Source organism: Petaurus breviceps, unplaced genomic scaffold, assembly GCF_028583685.1.
Source record: "Petaurus breviceps papuanus isolate PSGF00001 unplaced genomic scaffold, PetGlider_PUasm1.0 185, whole genome shotgun sequence".
Classification (NCBI taxonomy): Eukaryota; Metazoa; Chordata; class Mammalia; order Diprotodontia; family Petauridae; genus Petaurus; species Petaurus breviceps.
The window spans coordinates 6,025,366-6,043,128 of record NW_027185797.1 but is presented as its reverse complement, the minus strand read 5'-3'; the positions used below and the strand labels follow the sequence as shown (position 1 = coordinate 6,043,128).

At 42.1% G+C, this 17,763-nt stretch overlaps 1 protein-coding gene across 2 annotated transcripts in view; it reads right to left on the bottom strand.

Moving 5' to 3' along the window:
* The window catches only part of CPNE4 (copine 4), a 679,918-nt gene that overhangs the window by 313,307 nt on the left and 348,848 nt on the right, over positions 1 to 17,763 (bottom strand). For both annotated transcript variants that reach the window (XM_069088381.1, XM_069088382.1), the window contains one exon: positions 5,945 to 6,125. In XM_069088381.1, coding sequence (XP_068944482.1) covers positions 5,945 to 6,124 — 180 coding nt within the window. In that variant the 5' untranslated portion in view covers position 6,125. The remainder of the gene's footprint in view (positions 1 to 5,944; positions 6,126 to 17,763) is intronic.

The following is a 17,763-nucleotide window of genomic DNA, read 5'->3' as shown; positions in this document are numbered from 1 at the left end:
TCTCTGTGAGAAGATCTGGTCTCAGAACCACACTGAGGAATTTTTGCTTGTGAGGCAGGTACCACAAACCACACCTAATACAAATGGCATGAAGGATACTTTAAACTGAAGGAACAGGGAAAGGGGGGGAATGTAGTCCCCCATCTGATAACTGAATATTTCATTTAATCATTCAATCTAAATTATGATCTGCTCTTTCTACACTGCCAAAGGACTATAAGGACCATCAGCCCCCTCTACATTCAGGGCCCTGGTGGTACAGCCCCTATTACCCTGACCTAGTTCTAGTAATCAGGCTTTCAATGCAGAAAGAAAATGTTCCCAAGCCTGCACTTTTTGCTTTCAGCCTGTGCATCTCTCTGGATAACAGATATCCTAAGTTTCCAAAGATTACTATGTAAAGTAGTGACCCAAATTTATCTTTTTCCTATTTCGTGATTAACCTCCCTGCCCACAAGACTATAGTTCTATTATATAAAAACAACTTAAATAAAATTTATATTGATAGATTTTGGTTTTCCATCACCTAATTTTCCCAATATATCCCTTCCACTATGCCATCCAGTGAGCCATCCCTTATAACAAAGAAGAAAAACAAACCGAGAAAAAAACAGTTCAGCAACACTAATCACTGCACAGATCAAGTCTAAGCATCATTTGCAGTATTCAGCACCCATAGCACCTCACCTTTTTTTTGTTCCTCTGGGAACAATACCCCAGTGTCCACAGGGTTTTCAGGAGCAAACTAATGCCTCCAGAAACCCATAAGTGCTTCAAGTTAGCCCTTCCTAGATGAAATGAGGCAGCCTTTAAATGAGAGAAACTTTCAAAAATTAATTCCTGGTACTTATTCCCACTCTTAGGAAATTATTCCAAAAGGACAGACACTTAAAAATTTCTAAAAAGAAACTTATGTTCCGGTTTCTTTCTTTGATGCAAAATTTTACAGGACTATAATTCCTCCCTGAGAATTGATGTTCACACTAAGAGAGAAAAAAGCCCAGTAGACTAAATTCTGAGCTGAGAAAGAGCCCCAGAAATGTATTAAGTGTTTAGAAGTAGACCATCAGGAGATAGGAATTCAAACATTTCTTAGCTCAGATGGAGATAAAATATTGAATTAGCCTGCAACCTGACCTAAAGGACTTCCACAGTTTCCAGTAGGAGTGAGCTTCCTTGTCACGCCTCTCATGATACTGCCAAACTATGGGAACACTGATTGGCAGGGGAGACACAGATGGAAAGTTAAGATTATCAACATGTTTTTGCTGAGCTTTCCAGTCTACAGATTAGAGAAAATGGAAAATGGAAAGCACAAATCCCAAGCCTATTCAAAGACTATTCGTTTTCCTCTAAAGACGAGGTTCAGGTAGTTAGCCATGTAGGTTAGCAAAGATGATGGCAGAAACTAAACCTCATCCCTCTGCTCCACCGCTGCCATCTCTGCCCTTAGACCTCACAGATCACTTTGTGCTTTCCTTGTGCACTCTTTTTGCTGTTATTCAGTCATTTTAAGTTGTGTCTGACTCTTTGTGACCCCTTTTAGGGTTTTCTTGGCAGAGATGCTAAAGTGGTTTGCCTTTTCTTTTTCATTTTACAGATGAGGGAACTGAGGTAAACAGAGTTAAGTGACTTGCCCAGGGTCACACAGCTAGTATCTGAGGTCACATTTGAACTCACGTCTTCCAAGTTAAAACTGATACCTTGAGAGGCAAGGGTGACAACTTGCCCAGGGTCACACAGTGAGAACATGGAAGAGCTAGGAATTAGAGCCCAAGGTCCTGTTTCTGAATCCATTGTTCTCTCTGGCTTGAGGCAGCCAGCGAAGAAATCTTTTTATAGCTCCAGTGTTTCATTTTCAACCGGGTGTCAACTTTTTATAAAATGAAAATAAATTATTCTTATTAAGAATGTGCAGAGGGGGAGGCAGAAAGCAACCTTAAAGATTTCCCAAATGGGATTTTGACGTGAAGCCACTTTGGAAACTTCATTAAAACTGTTGGTGGTTCTTTATCATCTGTCTTGCGAGGTGTGAGCTCCCCAACCAGGCAAGTCAGCAAAGTGTGAAAACAAAGTTTTATGAGGAAGGAGCTCACTTGTGATTTCCAACTACAGGGCTTTAATTTGACATTTTTTCCCACTTCTGCCCATCCCTGCAATTGACCAATATCCCTGAAGTCGTGTCCATCAGCTGGATTTTTCAGATTCCTGTGCATCCTCCATCAGCTGAATTTTTTAGATTCCTGTGCATCCTTTTCTTAAATCATTTCTATGCTCCTTGACAGTGGAATGTCAAAAGAATTAACAACAGATTTAAAAATGGAAACATTTCAAGATGATTCCCTGTTTGGACCCCATGTCCTTCCCTCCCTATAGAGGAGAGTGACAGCTCCTTACTATTAGGTGCATGAGAGAGCTATGAACCTTAGGCAGACCCACTACACCCCCTGACCCATATATATTGATCCCTGAATAGCTGGGACAGAACTGCCGCAATTTACAAGCCTTTACTAAGCACCTACTATGTTCCAGGCTCTCTGTTAGGCAGTGGGAGCACAGAGACAAAAACAATGGGAGATGCTTTGATGTCTAGTAAGAGAAAGAAAGTAGTGCAACCACCTCTACTGGACATAGTCTCCTCCTTCCCTGAGGCCGTGCTAGAGGTCAGCATCTTAGAGGGGGCATGTGCCTCTAATCACTCACTTTCCTCTAAATGCTATGTAATCTCTTGGTGTGGATGCAAGAGTTTGTCAAGTCCAGTAAAAATCTCATATACAGTCTTCATTTGAGTCAAGATTTGAATTCAGATACTCCTTATTCTAAATCTAGAACTTTGTGGGATACCCTATTTGGCTGCCTCCCACAGAAGGGGGGCCATTGAACAGAAAACCTTTTCAGATCCCTATGCCCATCCCCCTTGCCAACATCATTAGTGTTTTCTGTCTTAAAATTATATTATCCACACCTGTCTATATGAAGGCCTGAGTGAATAGAAAAAATGGAGCCAAGACCTGGAATCCAGGTCCATCTCTGACACACACACACTTCCTGGGCAGGTAGGCCACTTAACATCTCTCCCCTATGGGTAGCCCTCTAGGACAATAAATTGCAAATGAGTTTTCAATCATTATCGGCAGAGTTTCCACATTGAGAATTCTCAACTCCAATGAAATGGAGTGATAGCAAGAGTAGAAGGTGCACTGATTGGCATTCAAGGTGTGGTGTCATGGGAAGAACACTGGGATCAAAGCCAGAGGACCTCCATCTTACTATTGACTTTTATAACCTTGGGAAAAAAAAAACATGGCGACCTATTTGGCCTTTGCTTTATAAGCTGTGAAATGTAAAGATTGGGACTAGATGGGACCCCTACCAGCTCTAAATCCTCTAAGTGATTTAGAGTTAAATGTTGTAATGTTAAAGGAATTTGAAGATCTTCCCTGCCCCTCAATAAGCCCATGTGACCTGCTTTGAGCTTTGGCCCATCCCACAGTTTGAGTCACATGGAGTCCATGGTACAGGAGCTTGCTGAATGGGTAGAGCAGAAAGAGAAAGAGAGGCAGAGCTGAGGCAGAGCAGCTAGCATGAGTGAGAGAGGGAGGAATTGTGCCTAGGGGAACTTGTTTGTGGGGAGGCCTAATGGAGGGAAGGCTTGGGGATGGTGGAACTCCCTGCATTGGTGATGTGTATAAACTTCTTTCTTATCATGGTGGAATTGACTTTCTGGTATCTGAATAAATATCTTGGTTTCATCTTTCAGGAAGAAAGTTTGTTATATTTTGCAATCAGACCCTGGAAATACATCTACATGTTCATAGCAGCTGCTCTGGGTATTGCATTGGCGATATAGATGTTAACCCTTTAAGTGAGTTACAGTTAGGTTTACCAAGGGTTACATAGTAAGTAGCATAGTTAAATTGGATTTGAATCCAGGGCTTTTGTTTCCCTAGCAAGTGTTTAATCCCCTAAGCTCTGGTTCAAAACAACCAAGTCTAACTTTCAATGTCCATAGGCTGGAACAAAACTGAAATACTACTGAATAAAAAACTGAGAATGTTACAGACCACTCCTACCTTTAGGGTATAGTTCCCACTACAAAAATCAATGATGTAATAATACATGCCACAAAGTCTACAAATATAAATGCAGGCCTTCACCAAGCCTTGACCTTAGAATCTGCAAAGACAATTACAATTCATCAGAAAGATACCTGGCCAAAGGTCTACTGGTATCAATTCAAGTGGGCAAAGGAAACCATGGCTCACCCTTCTTTCAGCTTCTCTCCTGGGCAAAAAGTGAATAACTCATAGAAGAAAGGATATAAGGTACATAATGAATTTTCAGTTATCTAGGAGTACGCCATTGTACTGTGGATTATCTGTAGATTATCTATGGATGCCTACTACACCCTAGTTAATTCCTCTACCCCCTACCAAAAGGATGAGGCCAAAGAAGAAATGATCATAAATCAGTCATAAAATGAGTCCCGCATCAAATTGCTTGAGTATGTGGGAATTACAGTGTGTGTGTCCAATTGTAGACATGATAACAAATATTATTATACATTATTATGTTGTCAATAAAATAATTATTATGACAAGGGTAATACATTTCAAGAATGCTAATCAATTTCCTTGCATCCCAGGTTAGGACAACTGAATGTCCTCTAGCAATGGAGAAATCCTCTCCCTTTTCAATCTGAACACATTCCAAAGTCCAATATAAATGCATTTGGGATTATGTTATTTTGAACTCTTCCTGCAGTTTTTCTTCTCCTTTGGTGCAGAGGACCAAGGGCTAATCCATCCCCAAACAGACACTGAAAAAAAATACATTATGCTAACTGCATGTATGTCAGACTCCCAATGAGTCACTAAAAGTGATAGCTGATAAACTAATCACGTCCTGTCCGGCTTTCGTTGTTTATTACTATGTTTTGGGGATATGGCATTTTTTTTTACTCTGGCATATTCATATTTGTGTAATAAAGAAGACTTGTTACAATGAGTTCTTGGGGAACGCCCTTCTGGTATAGCAGCATTATGCACTGTCTGCTTAATTCATCTGGCCTTCGGTATATCCTACCTTGTACTATCATCTATTACTGTGACAATATTAAATGTAGGCTCTGAATCATTATTTAATTCATTTCATTCAACAAATTCAACTCAACAAACATTGAATAAACACATAGTATGGAGCTAAGTGCTGGCCATAAAAACAAGAGAGTCCTTGACCTCAGGAAGCTTACCTTCACACAAAGCTGTACACAATTTAGTGTGGTACAAGGTAGGAACCAGTGGGGACAAAGCAGGGACACAAAGTGTTCTAAAACAATCTGAGGAAGGAGAGAATGTTTTCAACTTTATGCTAGTTGCTGGGGTGAGATTAAAGGATAAATAAGGCACAGTCCCTTCCTACAAGGCACGTAAGTGGAATAAGTGTTTTAAAGGTGTGGACTATGTCCAGTTATCTCTTTATATGTCCCGAGAAGTTATATTCCTGTGTACACTAATTATTCCACTTATAATAAGCATTCAGTGGACTGTGAACATACCTACAACTTCATTGGAACAGGGAAATCTCTCTACCCAATGGAGGTGGCCATCTTTTCTGTATCTTAGAGTCTCAGTGAATTGCCTAGAGGACTAGGAAGTGAAGACACTTGCTCTGGGTCACCCGGTCAGTAGAGGGCAAAGACAGTACTTGAATCCAGGTCTCCCTGGCTTCGACTTTAGCCCATGACACTTTGCTCTCCACTCTGCCACTCTGGCACTAAAGAAATGATCACATCAACAAAATTATCATAGTATTCCACTGAATTTATTTCTAGCAGATCCCAACTCAGCCTTGGTCTTTCATAAGTTAAAGACAGAGAAAGTCAAGAAGGACATTTAAACGAAATCACACAAATATTCTCCTCCCCCTTTCCTGGACTACATACCTCAAACCACTGCCCGTGGGACTGCATTTTGAGGATGACACAGGGGTCTGGCTTCGAAAGGGCATCTCTGTCAGAAATCCCCTTGCACGCTACCCGCAGCTCAACTTTGGTCAGGCAGGGACTGCTAAATATTCCCAGCGTATTGGCAGCTGATTCATAAATATTGCTCATCTTCTTCATTCTGTGTCATGCAAGAAAGAGAGAGGGGGGGGCAGAGGGGAAATGTCAGTCAGAGCAAGTTTTGTCAGAGGAGGGAGAAATACTTTTAGTTACTCTTCAATTGGCCGTTCAACAGACACCTTGAAATGCTGGCAATATTTGTTATCTCACTTTCCACCCCAATGGGGCAGTCTCACTTTAAAAAAGAAAAGAAGAAAAAGAAAAAGTGCAGGAGTTTTGGCACCGAATACTACTTCCATTTTATTTGCATATATTTGCATATTAACATCTAGAGTCTAGAAAATAAAATTAATTAGTGCAGTAGACTGCAAACTGTAATCTAGTTCCATATTAAGGCTGGAATGCACAAGAAATATTATCCATTTTCAAGCTCCTCCACTTTCTAGTCCTATGAGCTTGGGCACGTCATCAAGTAACTCTGAGCCCCTTTCCTTATCTTTAAAATGGTTGTAATAATATTTGAAAGGCCTCCTTCTGAGGACTGACAGGAGGAAGCAGATAAATACATGGGAATGATGATGATGATGATGGGAACTAACATTTCTACAGCACTTAAAAGTTTGCAAAACACTTTACCGATATCTCATTTTATCCTCAGGACAACCCTGAAAGTTAAGTGCCATTATCATCTCCATTTTACAGATGAAGAAACTGAGGCAAACAGAGGCTGAGCACACAGGAAGTTGGCATCTGAGTCTAGGTTTGAACTCAGGTCTTCCTGCCTTTGGGATTCTGTTCTCTATTCACTGCACCACCCGGTCACCTAAAGATAAAGTACCGTGTAAATGGAAATTATTTTCCCCATTATTTTTTTCCACCAATCTGTCTGTTTCCCTCTACTCACATGGCCCATCCCTGACCCAGGCTGTGATGGCCTCTCACCCAGACTATTTCTGCTGGTTTTCCTGACTGAGGTTCTCTCCCCTGTCCAGTCCACAATCCTTATGGTTGCTCAAGAGATACTCAAACAAGCCCAGATCTGGCCACATCACTCCAAGGCTCAAGAAGTTTCAGGGGCTCCCAGTTGCCTGAAATCTAAAATACCAACTTCTCTATTTGGCTTTTTAAATCTTTCTCAATCTGGTTCTAATCCATCCTTTCTAAACTTTTGTTAAGTCAACCCAGTGTAGGGGTAGCTAGGTGGCTCAGTGTATAGAGTACTAGTCTTGAAAGTGAGGAGTACCTGAGTTCAAATCCAGCCTCAGACACTTGACACTTAGCAGCTATGTGACCCTGGGCAAGTCATTTAACCTTGATTGCCTCATAGAAAAATACCCAATGTTCTAGTCCATCTGGTCTTCTTTTCATCCCCTGTACCTGCCTTTCCATCTCCTGCCTACAAGCTTTTGCACTGATACAGGCACGTTCCCCACGACTGGCTCTTCAAGATCAGTTTAATTGCCCCCTCCTACCAGAAGCCTTTCCTGATCCCCCCTCCGGCTTTACATTAATTTTGTGACCACTTGTATTTATTTATCTTACATACATAGTTTCTTCCAGTTGAATGTAAGCTTCTTGAGGGTAAGGCTTGTTGAGTTTTCCTAGTTACATCTATGATGCATAGGGGTAAAAGAGCAGGTACTGAAGCCAAGAGGTCTTCCATTCAAGTCTCAGGATCAGATAAGACATCAGTCTATGTGAGGGGAGACTTGGGAGCAAATCAGTCAGGAACTATGAGTAAGCACTGAGATCAAAACCGTCTGCTGTTGTTTTTGTTGTGGGGTAATTCCAGTTGTGTGTGATGCTTTGACCCCACTGGGGTTTTCTTGGCAAAGATACTGAGGTGGTTTGCCAGTTCCTTCTCTTTTGAACTTGGATATTCCATATTCCAGGCCTGGCACGTAATCCCCTCTACCATTCACCTGACATCAAACAGCACTTTAAGGTTTCCAAAGTGCTTGAAGGTAAGGAAACTGAGGCAAACAGGGTTAAGTGACTTGCCCAAGGTCTCAAAGAGAGTACATGTTTGAGGTTGGATTTGAACTCAGGTCTTCCTAACTCCTGGCCTGGCACTCTAGCCATTGCGCCACAGGCTTCTGTGAGAAGCCCTCCAAATGAAAAACTAATTAGCCATGCTGGGGGAGGTGACCCTGGACAAGTGACTTGACCTCTCAGTTTTCTAGAGAACTTTCTAAGATCGCATGTTGCAAAGAAAAGTGCTGTCCTGCATTGGCAGGAGTTGCCCCCTCTATCAAGGCAATCATGGGCCGGGTTTCTATCATTTTGCATTCACTGCCCAAGGCATCCAGCAAGCACTTAGGCAGGGCTTGTTGATTAGAAAAGAATGGTCCTCTTTGTTCCAGTCAATTACATCCCATCCCAGGCTGAGCCAACAGAAGTGGACAGGAGCTGACTACTTAACCGGCAGGAGAGGGAGCAGAGTCCTCTCTCTGTCTGTCTTGCCTGGAAGTGGTGCCTCAGGCCTCTGGGCTCCAACTTGGTCAGACTCAAGCTCCCCATTAAGCCATCACCATGGCAGCTGCCAGAGCTGGCTGTCCAGGGAAAGATTTCCTGTCTCAACCCTTTAAGCTCATTATCTCGATTCTCTGGGACCTCTGGGGTCACTTCTCCCTGACCCTGACTCAGAGATTGGAAGGGGTAAGATAAGGCTCCAGACTGTGCGAGGGGACAAAAGCATCTCAGCCTGAAATTGCAAATAAGCGTCTGAGATCAAGACGGTCAGATCCCTTCCTTTTCACTAGAAGCCTTCTGATGAACACCTTAATTAATTGACATTGTCAACTTTGTAAAGTTACTTACATAATCTCATTTGCACTTCACAACAAGCCCACTAAAACATTAATACAGGCATTATTATCCTCATTTTACAGAGAAAGAAACAGATTCTGAAAATTCAAGTGACCTGCCTATCATACATCATGCATTATAAATGCTAGAGGGTGGGATCCAGGTCCAAATGGACCTGACTCAACCCACCAGTCTATTCTCTATGCCAGGTAGCTCCAGTTCTCAAAGGTTAGAGGACCAGAGATGGTCTCAGAGACAGAAGAGGCTTCAGAAGTCCTGTGGTTCATGCCCCTATCTCCAAGTGAGACAGCCTGGACATAACTTTTCAGGAAGGCCAAGAGGAGTGCTCCATGGAATCTCATGGACCATGGTTTCACTTCAGAGTTAAAGAGTTCTAGCTTGGGGGTCCAAAGGCCTGAAGTCAAATCTAGGCTCTGTTACTTGCTGTGTGACTTTGGGCAGGGAATCTGTGCCAAGCACTGCACTAAGAGTTTTACAGATATGATCTCATTCAGTCCCTACAGCAGTCCTACGAGGTATGTACTATTATCATCTTCATTTTACATGTGAGGAAACCGAGGCAAACAGAAGTTAAGTGACTTGCCCAGAGTCACACAGCTAGTAAGTGTTGTTGCCAGATTTGGACTCAGATCTTCCTGAGAGCTCTGCACCACCCAGATGTGTTTAACAAGTCCCTAAAGCTCCCTGGGTCTCAGTATCCTTATTTGTAAAATGAGGGGGTTGGACTTTATGACCTCTAATGTCCCTCTCTGTTCTGAGTCTATGAGACCATCCTACAACTCAGCATGGGACAGCAAAGTAAACACAGGATGCTGAATCAATAGACTGAGGTTCAAATCCTGGCTCTTGTCCTTACTGCCCATGTAGCCATGGGAAAAGTCATCTCACCTTTATTAAAAAAAAAAAATGGGAATAGTGTTACATTCACCATGTGACCCATAGGAAAGCACTTTGGAAACCCGAAAGTGCTGTTCAATGTCAGGTAAATGGTGGAAGGGATTGTGTACCAGACCCAGAATCAGGAAGACCCAAGTTCAAATCCTGGTGCAGACACTTGCTAGCTGGGTTACCCTAGACAAGTCACATAACCTCAGTCTGCCTCAATTTCCTCAAATGTAAAATGGAAATCATGATAATACTTATATCATAGAGCTGTAGAGTGAGGATCAAATTAGATAATGCAAAGTAAATGCCCTGCAAACTGAGGTGCTATATACCTGCTAGTTAAATACCCAGATTTGTCACTGCATGAACCAAGTAAAACCCTTGGGTAGCTTCGGACATGATGCTACCAGGGTTGTATGCATTTTTAAAGAGCAGAATGTACTTTTTTAATTTAAATTTTTAATTTAATTAAATTTTTAATTTAAAGCAGAGGCTTATCCCTTGGCCAATGGGTCCCTTTATCCCACTGAATAATAATAATAATAATAAATAATATAAACAGGTTATATGTCATAGAACTGGAGAAGACATCAGAGGCCATCTGATCCAATCTCCTCATTGCATCAAGGAAACCACCAAAGCCAAGAAGGATTAGGTGAGTCAGCCAAGGTCACAAAGATAGCAAATGGCTAAAGCAGGATCTGAACCCAGGTCTTCTGACCCCTCTGAGACCAGAGGCAGTGTGTAACTTACTGTCATAGAAATTTCAAACTTCAAGAGACCTTGGAGCTCACCTCATTTTACAGATGAGAAAACTATGGCCCAGAAGCCAGAAGCCCCATCCCCTCACTTTCAGTCCATCTATCTGCTATGTCACAGTCCTATCCTGAAAAACCACCAGGCTCTGTGCCATCACCCAGCTTTGTTACATCATGATTATGACCTGCCCATCACTGTTCTGTCTAATATCTCAAGAGTGTGAGTTGACATGTACAAAAAGACCAAGAAGAGGGGAAAGGCGGCTTAGTGCTGTACTCAAGTATAACTTACAACCAAGCTCATCAGACATTTCAGATTAGTGTGAACATGACAATGAAATGAAAATAGTAAATAATTCACAGAAATGAGTATAATTAGCATGACTTTAACAGACCAAGTTGTTACATTCTTCTTTTCTCTTATTAGTTCTCCATTATCTCAGCATCAATGTCAACAATTTTTCATGATACTGTGATAGTAATGGAATATAAAGTTCTCCCTGTATTGGCTTGGTTTTCAAATTGATTGTGTTAAAACCCAGAGCTTGTTAATCTCACCTGTGGGATGGACTTGTTGATGTGAAAAGAAAGTCCTGAACGTAGATTTGGAGAGACAAGAGAGAGGCAGAAGAACTTTTTGGAAGCAGCACCCTTGTGGAGGCAGAGAGAGAGACTGAGAGAATTGCTGGGGGCTACTTTGAATTGCCCTGAACTTTTGAGACCTGCCCCCTGAACTGCCAAGGACTGAGGAGACATGGCTGTTTTGCTGGTACTTTGTCTGTCTGTTTTGATGTTGTTTTGCCAGATTTGTCCACTGGTGAAAGACAGTCCTTTTGTTGAAGAAGTCCTGGAACCTGGCTGTTGGCTAAGAGCTCCTGAGACTGTCCTGCAGACAGAGAGTGAATACTGTCCACTGGTGAAGGACAGTGCTGTTGTTGCAGGGGTCTGGAGACTGTCCTGCAGACAGAGTATGAATTAATGAAGGGACTGGCAATGTATCTTGTGGCCTTGCTAAGCCTTGTCTCCCCAGGAACTAAGATTGCTGAGAACTTGCCTCCTGTCAAGATGAAGAAAAGACCTCCATTTGGGTATTAAGTGCTGTGCTTAAACTTGATGTAATTCTGGGGTAGATTCAATTGTGATCCAGGGGTGGGAAACTTTTGACCTTTTTGTGTTCTATGGTTGAACAAATGAATGTACTTTACTTAGATTGGAAACTAATCTCCATTTGAGAAGAGGGGCTTTGTGATGGACTAAATGAAGGTACAGCCTAGGGGTGGAGTAGTATTTAGAGCAGGGACTTTGTAATTGATTGAATGAATGGAAGGTTCTGGGGTGGGGTAGTACTTGAAGATTATTTAATCACACTTAGTAAATGCTGTATTTTGAATGATGTCATGTTTTGATCTTCTCTGTTCTTGGTTTGTCACTGAATGAAATGGAGAGCACCTATGCTGGTATTTTGAACCTTGGGAAGTTGCCTTCCCTTGGCATTACATTACAGATACTACATACAATTTCCTCCTCATCACACACACAGACATTAGTACTTGTTTAAAAAGTGTTTAAAAAACAAGCTGGATCCCACATCAAAGTTTTCCTGTGCACACTCCCTTCCCACCCTTTCAAAGCTGAGACTATATGTCTTTTGCTTTCTCCTGACCCACCTAAGGACACCGAAAGAGCCAGCATGGCACAGTTTAAAAAAAAAAAAAAGCTCTGGATGTGGGGGCAAAAGACCTGGGATCAAATTCCTGTTGTCCCCAATTGCTTTGGCCAAATCACTGAACTTTCTCTTGGCTTAGATTGCCTCATCTGCAAAACGAGGGCTTTAGAACCGCCCTTTGAGTTATGTATCTACAATCTTCTCTCCCTTAGGGGGAACATGCAGGTTCTTGATTGTTCCTGCCCCATCCCACTGCCTAGAAAGGTGGAGTACAGAGTATTCTGGGTACTGGAGGTTCTAGAGGGCAGAAACTCTGGGCCAGAAAACTGTGGGTGACAACCGCATGGAACAATCATATGGTCCTCACATTAGGAGCCAAGAAATAAGATAAAGAGCAGTAGCTTAGAGGAGAGGAGGGCAAAGGACATCTGGGGGTCTTGGAGAAGAGATAGTGGGAAGGAGGATGTAAGCCAGTGGGGTAGACACTGGTTCAGGCAGGCCTGGTCTGAGGTTTTAGGGTAACTGTGCATTTTGCTTCAGCTTCTCTGACTAGAGCTGTCCAGTATCCCTCCCCATCCCCCAGCAATAAGTCCTTCAAATCCCTGCTTTTCCTGAAGCACAAGATGACCAAAAAATACCTCCTCTTCTCAGGGATTGGCCCTTTTTCTCTTGGTTTTCAGGAAACAGTGTTGATGAGATAGTGTCCTGAACCAGAGCTAGGTCAGGACCCCAGGATCAGCTCCAGAGAGAATGAAGAGGTGGAATGGCCCTCAAAAAGAAGGGATTTCTGGTTTTCATGCTGTGTCCCTCCTTCTTTCCCCCCCTCCCCTTTCCCCTTCCTTCCTTCCTTTTTCCTCCCTCCAATTCACATACTTTCTCCATCACCAGAGTCACTTTCACTCTGGGAATCCCTCCACATCTCCAACCTCATCTTCTATCCCTTCTCTGGGATTTGAAGTAATTGGTAAATGGAATATTGGACTTAATGAGAAAACTGGAGTTCCAATTTCATCTCAGACACTCACTTAGCTGTGGGACCAAATGTGGCCTCAGACCTCTCTCCGCCTCAGTGACTTTATCTCTAAAATGGTGGTGATGATCTCTATAGCACTCAGCCTACAAGGTTGCTATGAAAATCCAGTGAAATAACAGAGTTAAACTGCTTGTTAAATCTCAAAGCCCATTGTTCCTGCCATATTATTGTTTCTAACATGTGTTGCCCATGTCATTTACATGCTGTTAGGCCTATGTTGTCCTTTTATCATTATTATGGACAAGATTTCCCCCCCCCCAACCAGATTACCAGACCAACCATGATTTCAGAGAACTACCAAGGAAAAGAAGTGCCCATCTCCTACAGGAGAGGCAACGGACTCGGGATTCCCAATGACACATTTGGGGGCATGGCCAATGGGGGGATTTGTTTTACTTATCCATCCACATTTGCTAATCCTTGCTTTATTTTTGCTTGTTTGTTCATTTCAGTAAAGGAGGGGAGGTGGGGGGGGAGACAAAGCAAATTCCTTTTAACTTATAAAAATTAATTTTAAAAACTTTGAGGGCATGAAGCACATCATACTTCATTGTATCCCTAGTAGCTCAACTATTGTTTTATTTTTGTTATGTAATTGTACACCCCACACCTGATATGGCACCTGGCACATAGTAGGCACATGGGTTAATCAAATTTTAGAGGATAACACTGATGATGATGTTGGGGGGGGTGGCAGCACTGGCCCACCCCAACATCCTATCTCACTTTTGCCTCTCCTAGGATTGTGTGCTGAAAGAGGAGGTTAGGCCTGCCAAATACACTTCACCAATTTCAGTCTTACCTAGAGCACCCATTATACATAGGTCAATAAAACTGCACCTGGACAGATTGTGTCGTAGCTTAAAGGGATAATGTGTGTCTACATGACCTCTGGGTCTTTACACCCATCTGATATTAACCTGGCGGCAGGACAGAAATTAAAAGTGGCCCTCCCTATAAGATAGCCATGCAGATGAGTGACCTGCCACTTTCCTCCACTCAAGAGAACAGAGGTAAATAGGCAATTTCACACTCTGTTAACGGGCAGGATTAACATGGCCAGATTATCAATATATTTTCCAGAGGCTTCTTTAAATCCTTCTCAGTGCCTTTCACACAATAGCCAGATTTTGAGGAGACTAATTTGAAGAGAGCATTGTTTTGATAAAAGCTGACATTTGGCCAATTTTAGAAGCAAATTAAACCTATCCTTTGCCAAAGATAATTTAAGTAATAAAAAAGAGCCATTTCAGCATATACACTCTTTCTTTATTTCTCTAATAGGACAAACTGATCCTCAAGCTTAATTAGTTTCTGTGTGAGTTGAAAACAACTCCAGAGAGGGAAGGGAAGCAAGCTTAGCTTCTGAGGAACCAACTGAGCAGAACTTGCTTTGAAACTCTGTTAAAAAATGAGTGCATAAATCTCCACTTTTTGTATCATCATTCCAGCTTTCTAAATTTTGGTCCCATTTTTTGCAGGCAGATGGGGAGCAGGAAATATCTCCAGCATGACAAGGGAAGAGACTGCCAAAGACAAGCCAAGATGCAATTCTGGGCTGACACATCATGGAACAGAACCTACCATACCAATAGTTCCTGGTAGACCTCGCGGGGGAGTCCCAATATGGGTCGTCCCTCTACTGATATAGATAACCTGTTTATATGCATATAGACAACTTGTCTAATATTTAGCTGACGAGTCTTAGGGACGTATCTGAGGCACAGACTCACCTACTGTTATACAGTGAGTAAATTCAGAAGAAAGATTGGAACTCAGAAACTTCCTGACTTCAAACCCACATTAGCTCTGTATTCACAATCATCATTCCTATCAGTGGTTACTGATTCTGAAAACTGATTTTTATTTCTCCTCTAGTGGATTCCTCCCTTCTTTTCCCAGTCTAGACAAATAACAGTTAGACATTCACAAGCCAGATTCAGACCTGCGATGTGAGGAGAATGAATATGAAATTGAACTCATCAAAAGTCAAGGTATGTTCTCCTGGAAGAGTTTATATTGATTACTCCCAGTAAAAAACAGGGAGACTATACTTAGAGATTCATTCTCTGGTCACATCAGTGATTTAAGGATCATAGAAGATCATGGGATCATGAATTTCAAACTATAAGGGACCAAACTTAATTTTAAACATGGAGACACTAACACCCACACAGGTTGTGACCTGCCCAAAGTCACACAGGTAACAGTAATAATAACTAGTATGATTAAGTAAAACAAATTTCCACATTGGCCTCATCCCAAAATGATAATAGCTGATATTTATATGGCACTTAAAGGTTTATAAGATGCTTTGCTAATATTATTTGATCCTTACAAAAACCTTAGGACATATTATTGTCCCCATTTTATAGATAAGGAAATTGAAGCAGAAATTAAGTGACTTGTCCAGGGTCACACAGTTAATGTCTGGGGACAGATTTGAACTTTCATCTTCCTGATTCCATGCCCAATATTCTACCCATTGGGCATCCTAGTAAGCTGAATCAGCTGGGATTTGTCCTCAGGTCTTCTAACTACAAATCCCACTTATTTTCCATTGCTTCATGACCATCCAAGAAAATTGCAGAACTCCAGAGTTGGAAGGAATCTCAGTGACCATCTAGGACAATATGCATACCTGAAAAAATAGTCCCTTCTACAATGTACTTGACATATGGTCATCCAGGTTTCCCTTGAGGACCTCCAGTAACATGGAGCCCGGTGCTGAGCCTGTTCCACACTGGGAGATCAGTAGGAATGAGTCCCAATCTGATTCTCTACAACTGTTTCCCTTCTTCACCTGAGAGTCCTTCAAATACTAGAAGACAGACACCATGGTGTCCATAAGACTTCTCTTGTCTAGGCTAAGCATCCACATTTCCTTCTACCAGTCCTCATATAGTATGAACTAGAGGTCTTTTGTGATTATGGTAGCCCTTTATCAGACAACAGAGGTACTGGAGACATTCTAGAGAGCATCTGTAAATTGATTAAAATGTTAGTCTAGCAGCACCTGGATCTGGTTTTGCAATGCCCCGGCATATGTACAGGTATCCTGAACTCAAAATTCCCAAAGAGAAACTAACTTAATTTCACTTAAAAATAAAAATATTCAGCACTGAGAGGGCTTTTTGTCGTTTGTTGGTTTGCTTTTGGAGACTTGATCTCACCTAAGCTGAAGGTACTGTGGCTACTCACAGCCTGACCCCTTTATTGACAGGCATGGAAGCTTTGACTCCCTCTGTTTCTGACTTGGGTAGATTCATGCCTTCTTAGGCAGCCCTCCTCTTGAGGGCCCACTAACTGGCGTGAGACCTAGTGAGAATACCAGATCAGCTTTACCTCCATTGTAGCTCAGAACTCCTGAACTCATGCAATCCATCTTCAACCTCAGCACCACTACAAACAGATGCATTTGGCACATTTTAGGAGGAAGTCAAGGAAAGGCACAAAATCAGGCCAGAAAGACTGTGCCTTCCTACATGCAGTTAATGTCTACAGAGACCAGCTTCAAGAATGGATGACTTGTGGAAATGGGAGGGAATGAAAGAACCTGAAACTTTTCTTGTCATTTGGTAGTTTGAGTTGTGTCCAGTTCTTCAGGACCCCATTTGAGGCTTTCTTGACAAAGATACTGAGGCAGAGTTAAGTGACTTGCCCAGGGTCACACAGCTAGGAAGTGTCTGAGGCCAGATTGGAATTTGAGTCTTCCTGACTACAAACCTAGGGCTCTATTGACTGTTCCACCTATCTACTCAGTCTATAAGCACAGACATTAGAAAGAAGGAAAGATACGGATATAAGTCAGGGAGAAAACCTCTGCAGGCTGAAGCAAAGGAGGTGATCAAGAGCCAGCAGGAGTGATCATTTCCTCTTGGAACTGCCATTTTAAGGCCAGTCTGGGCCAGTCATGCTCCCTTCTACCTCCACATCCCACTCTTCTCACTCTACCAAGGTGAATCACGTGTAGTCAACCTCAATTCCTCACTTGCAACCACTCCACACATACAATCAGTTGCCAAATCAGAAGGTTATTTTGAATCAGCAAAATGTCTGAAATTTAAAATAGTTGGAGATATGCACTTTGATAACTGCTGTGCATATCCGGCAGCCAGTCATGTGCCTTGAACATAAAAAGTGTTTGATGAGTGCTTTTTTGGCAGATAAGTGAGTAGGAGGTGACAGTCTGGGCTTTGGAATAAGAACTGGATTTGGAGTTAGAAGATTTGGGTTTAGATCTTGCTAGTGACTCTTCCTACCTGTGTGACCTTGGGTCAGTCACTTAGACTCCTTTGTCCTCAGTTTTCTCCCTGTAAAATGAGGGGATTGGACAATTTGACCTTTAAGGCCTCTTCCAGCTCTATATCTATGAACTGACAGACAACATTTACTTGTACACAATGTTCAGAAGTCCTTAGAGATAATTTATTTTTAAAGTAGGTTTAAAATCCTCCATCCAACTTTGTTTATGCTGTTAATCTACTTAGCAAACTTTTCTTCCTGGGGCATATAAAGGTAAATTTCA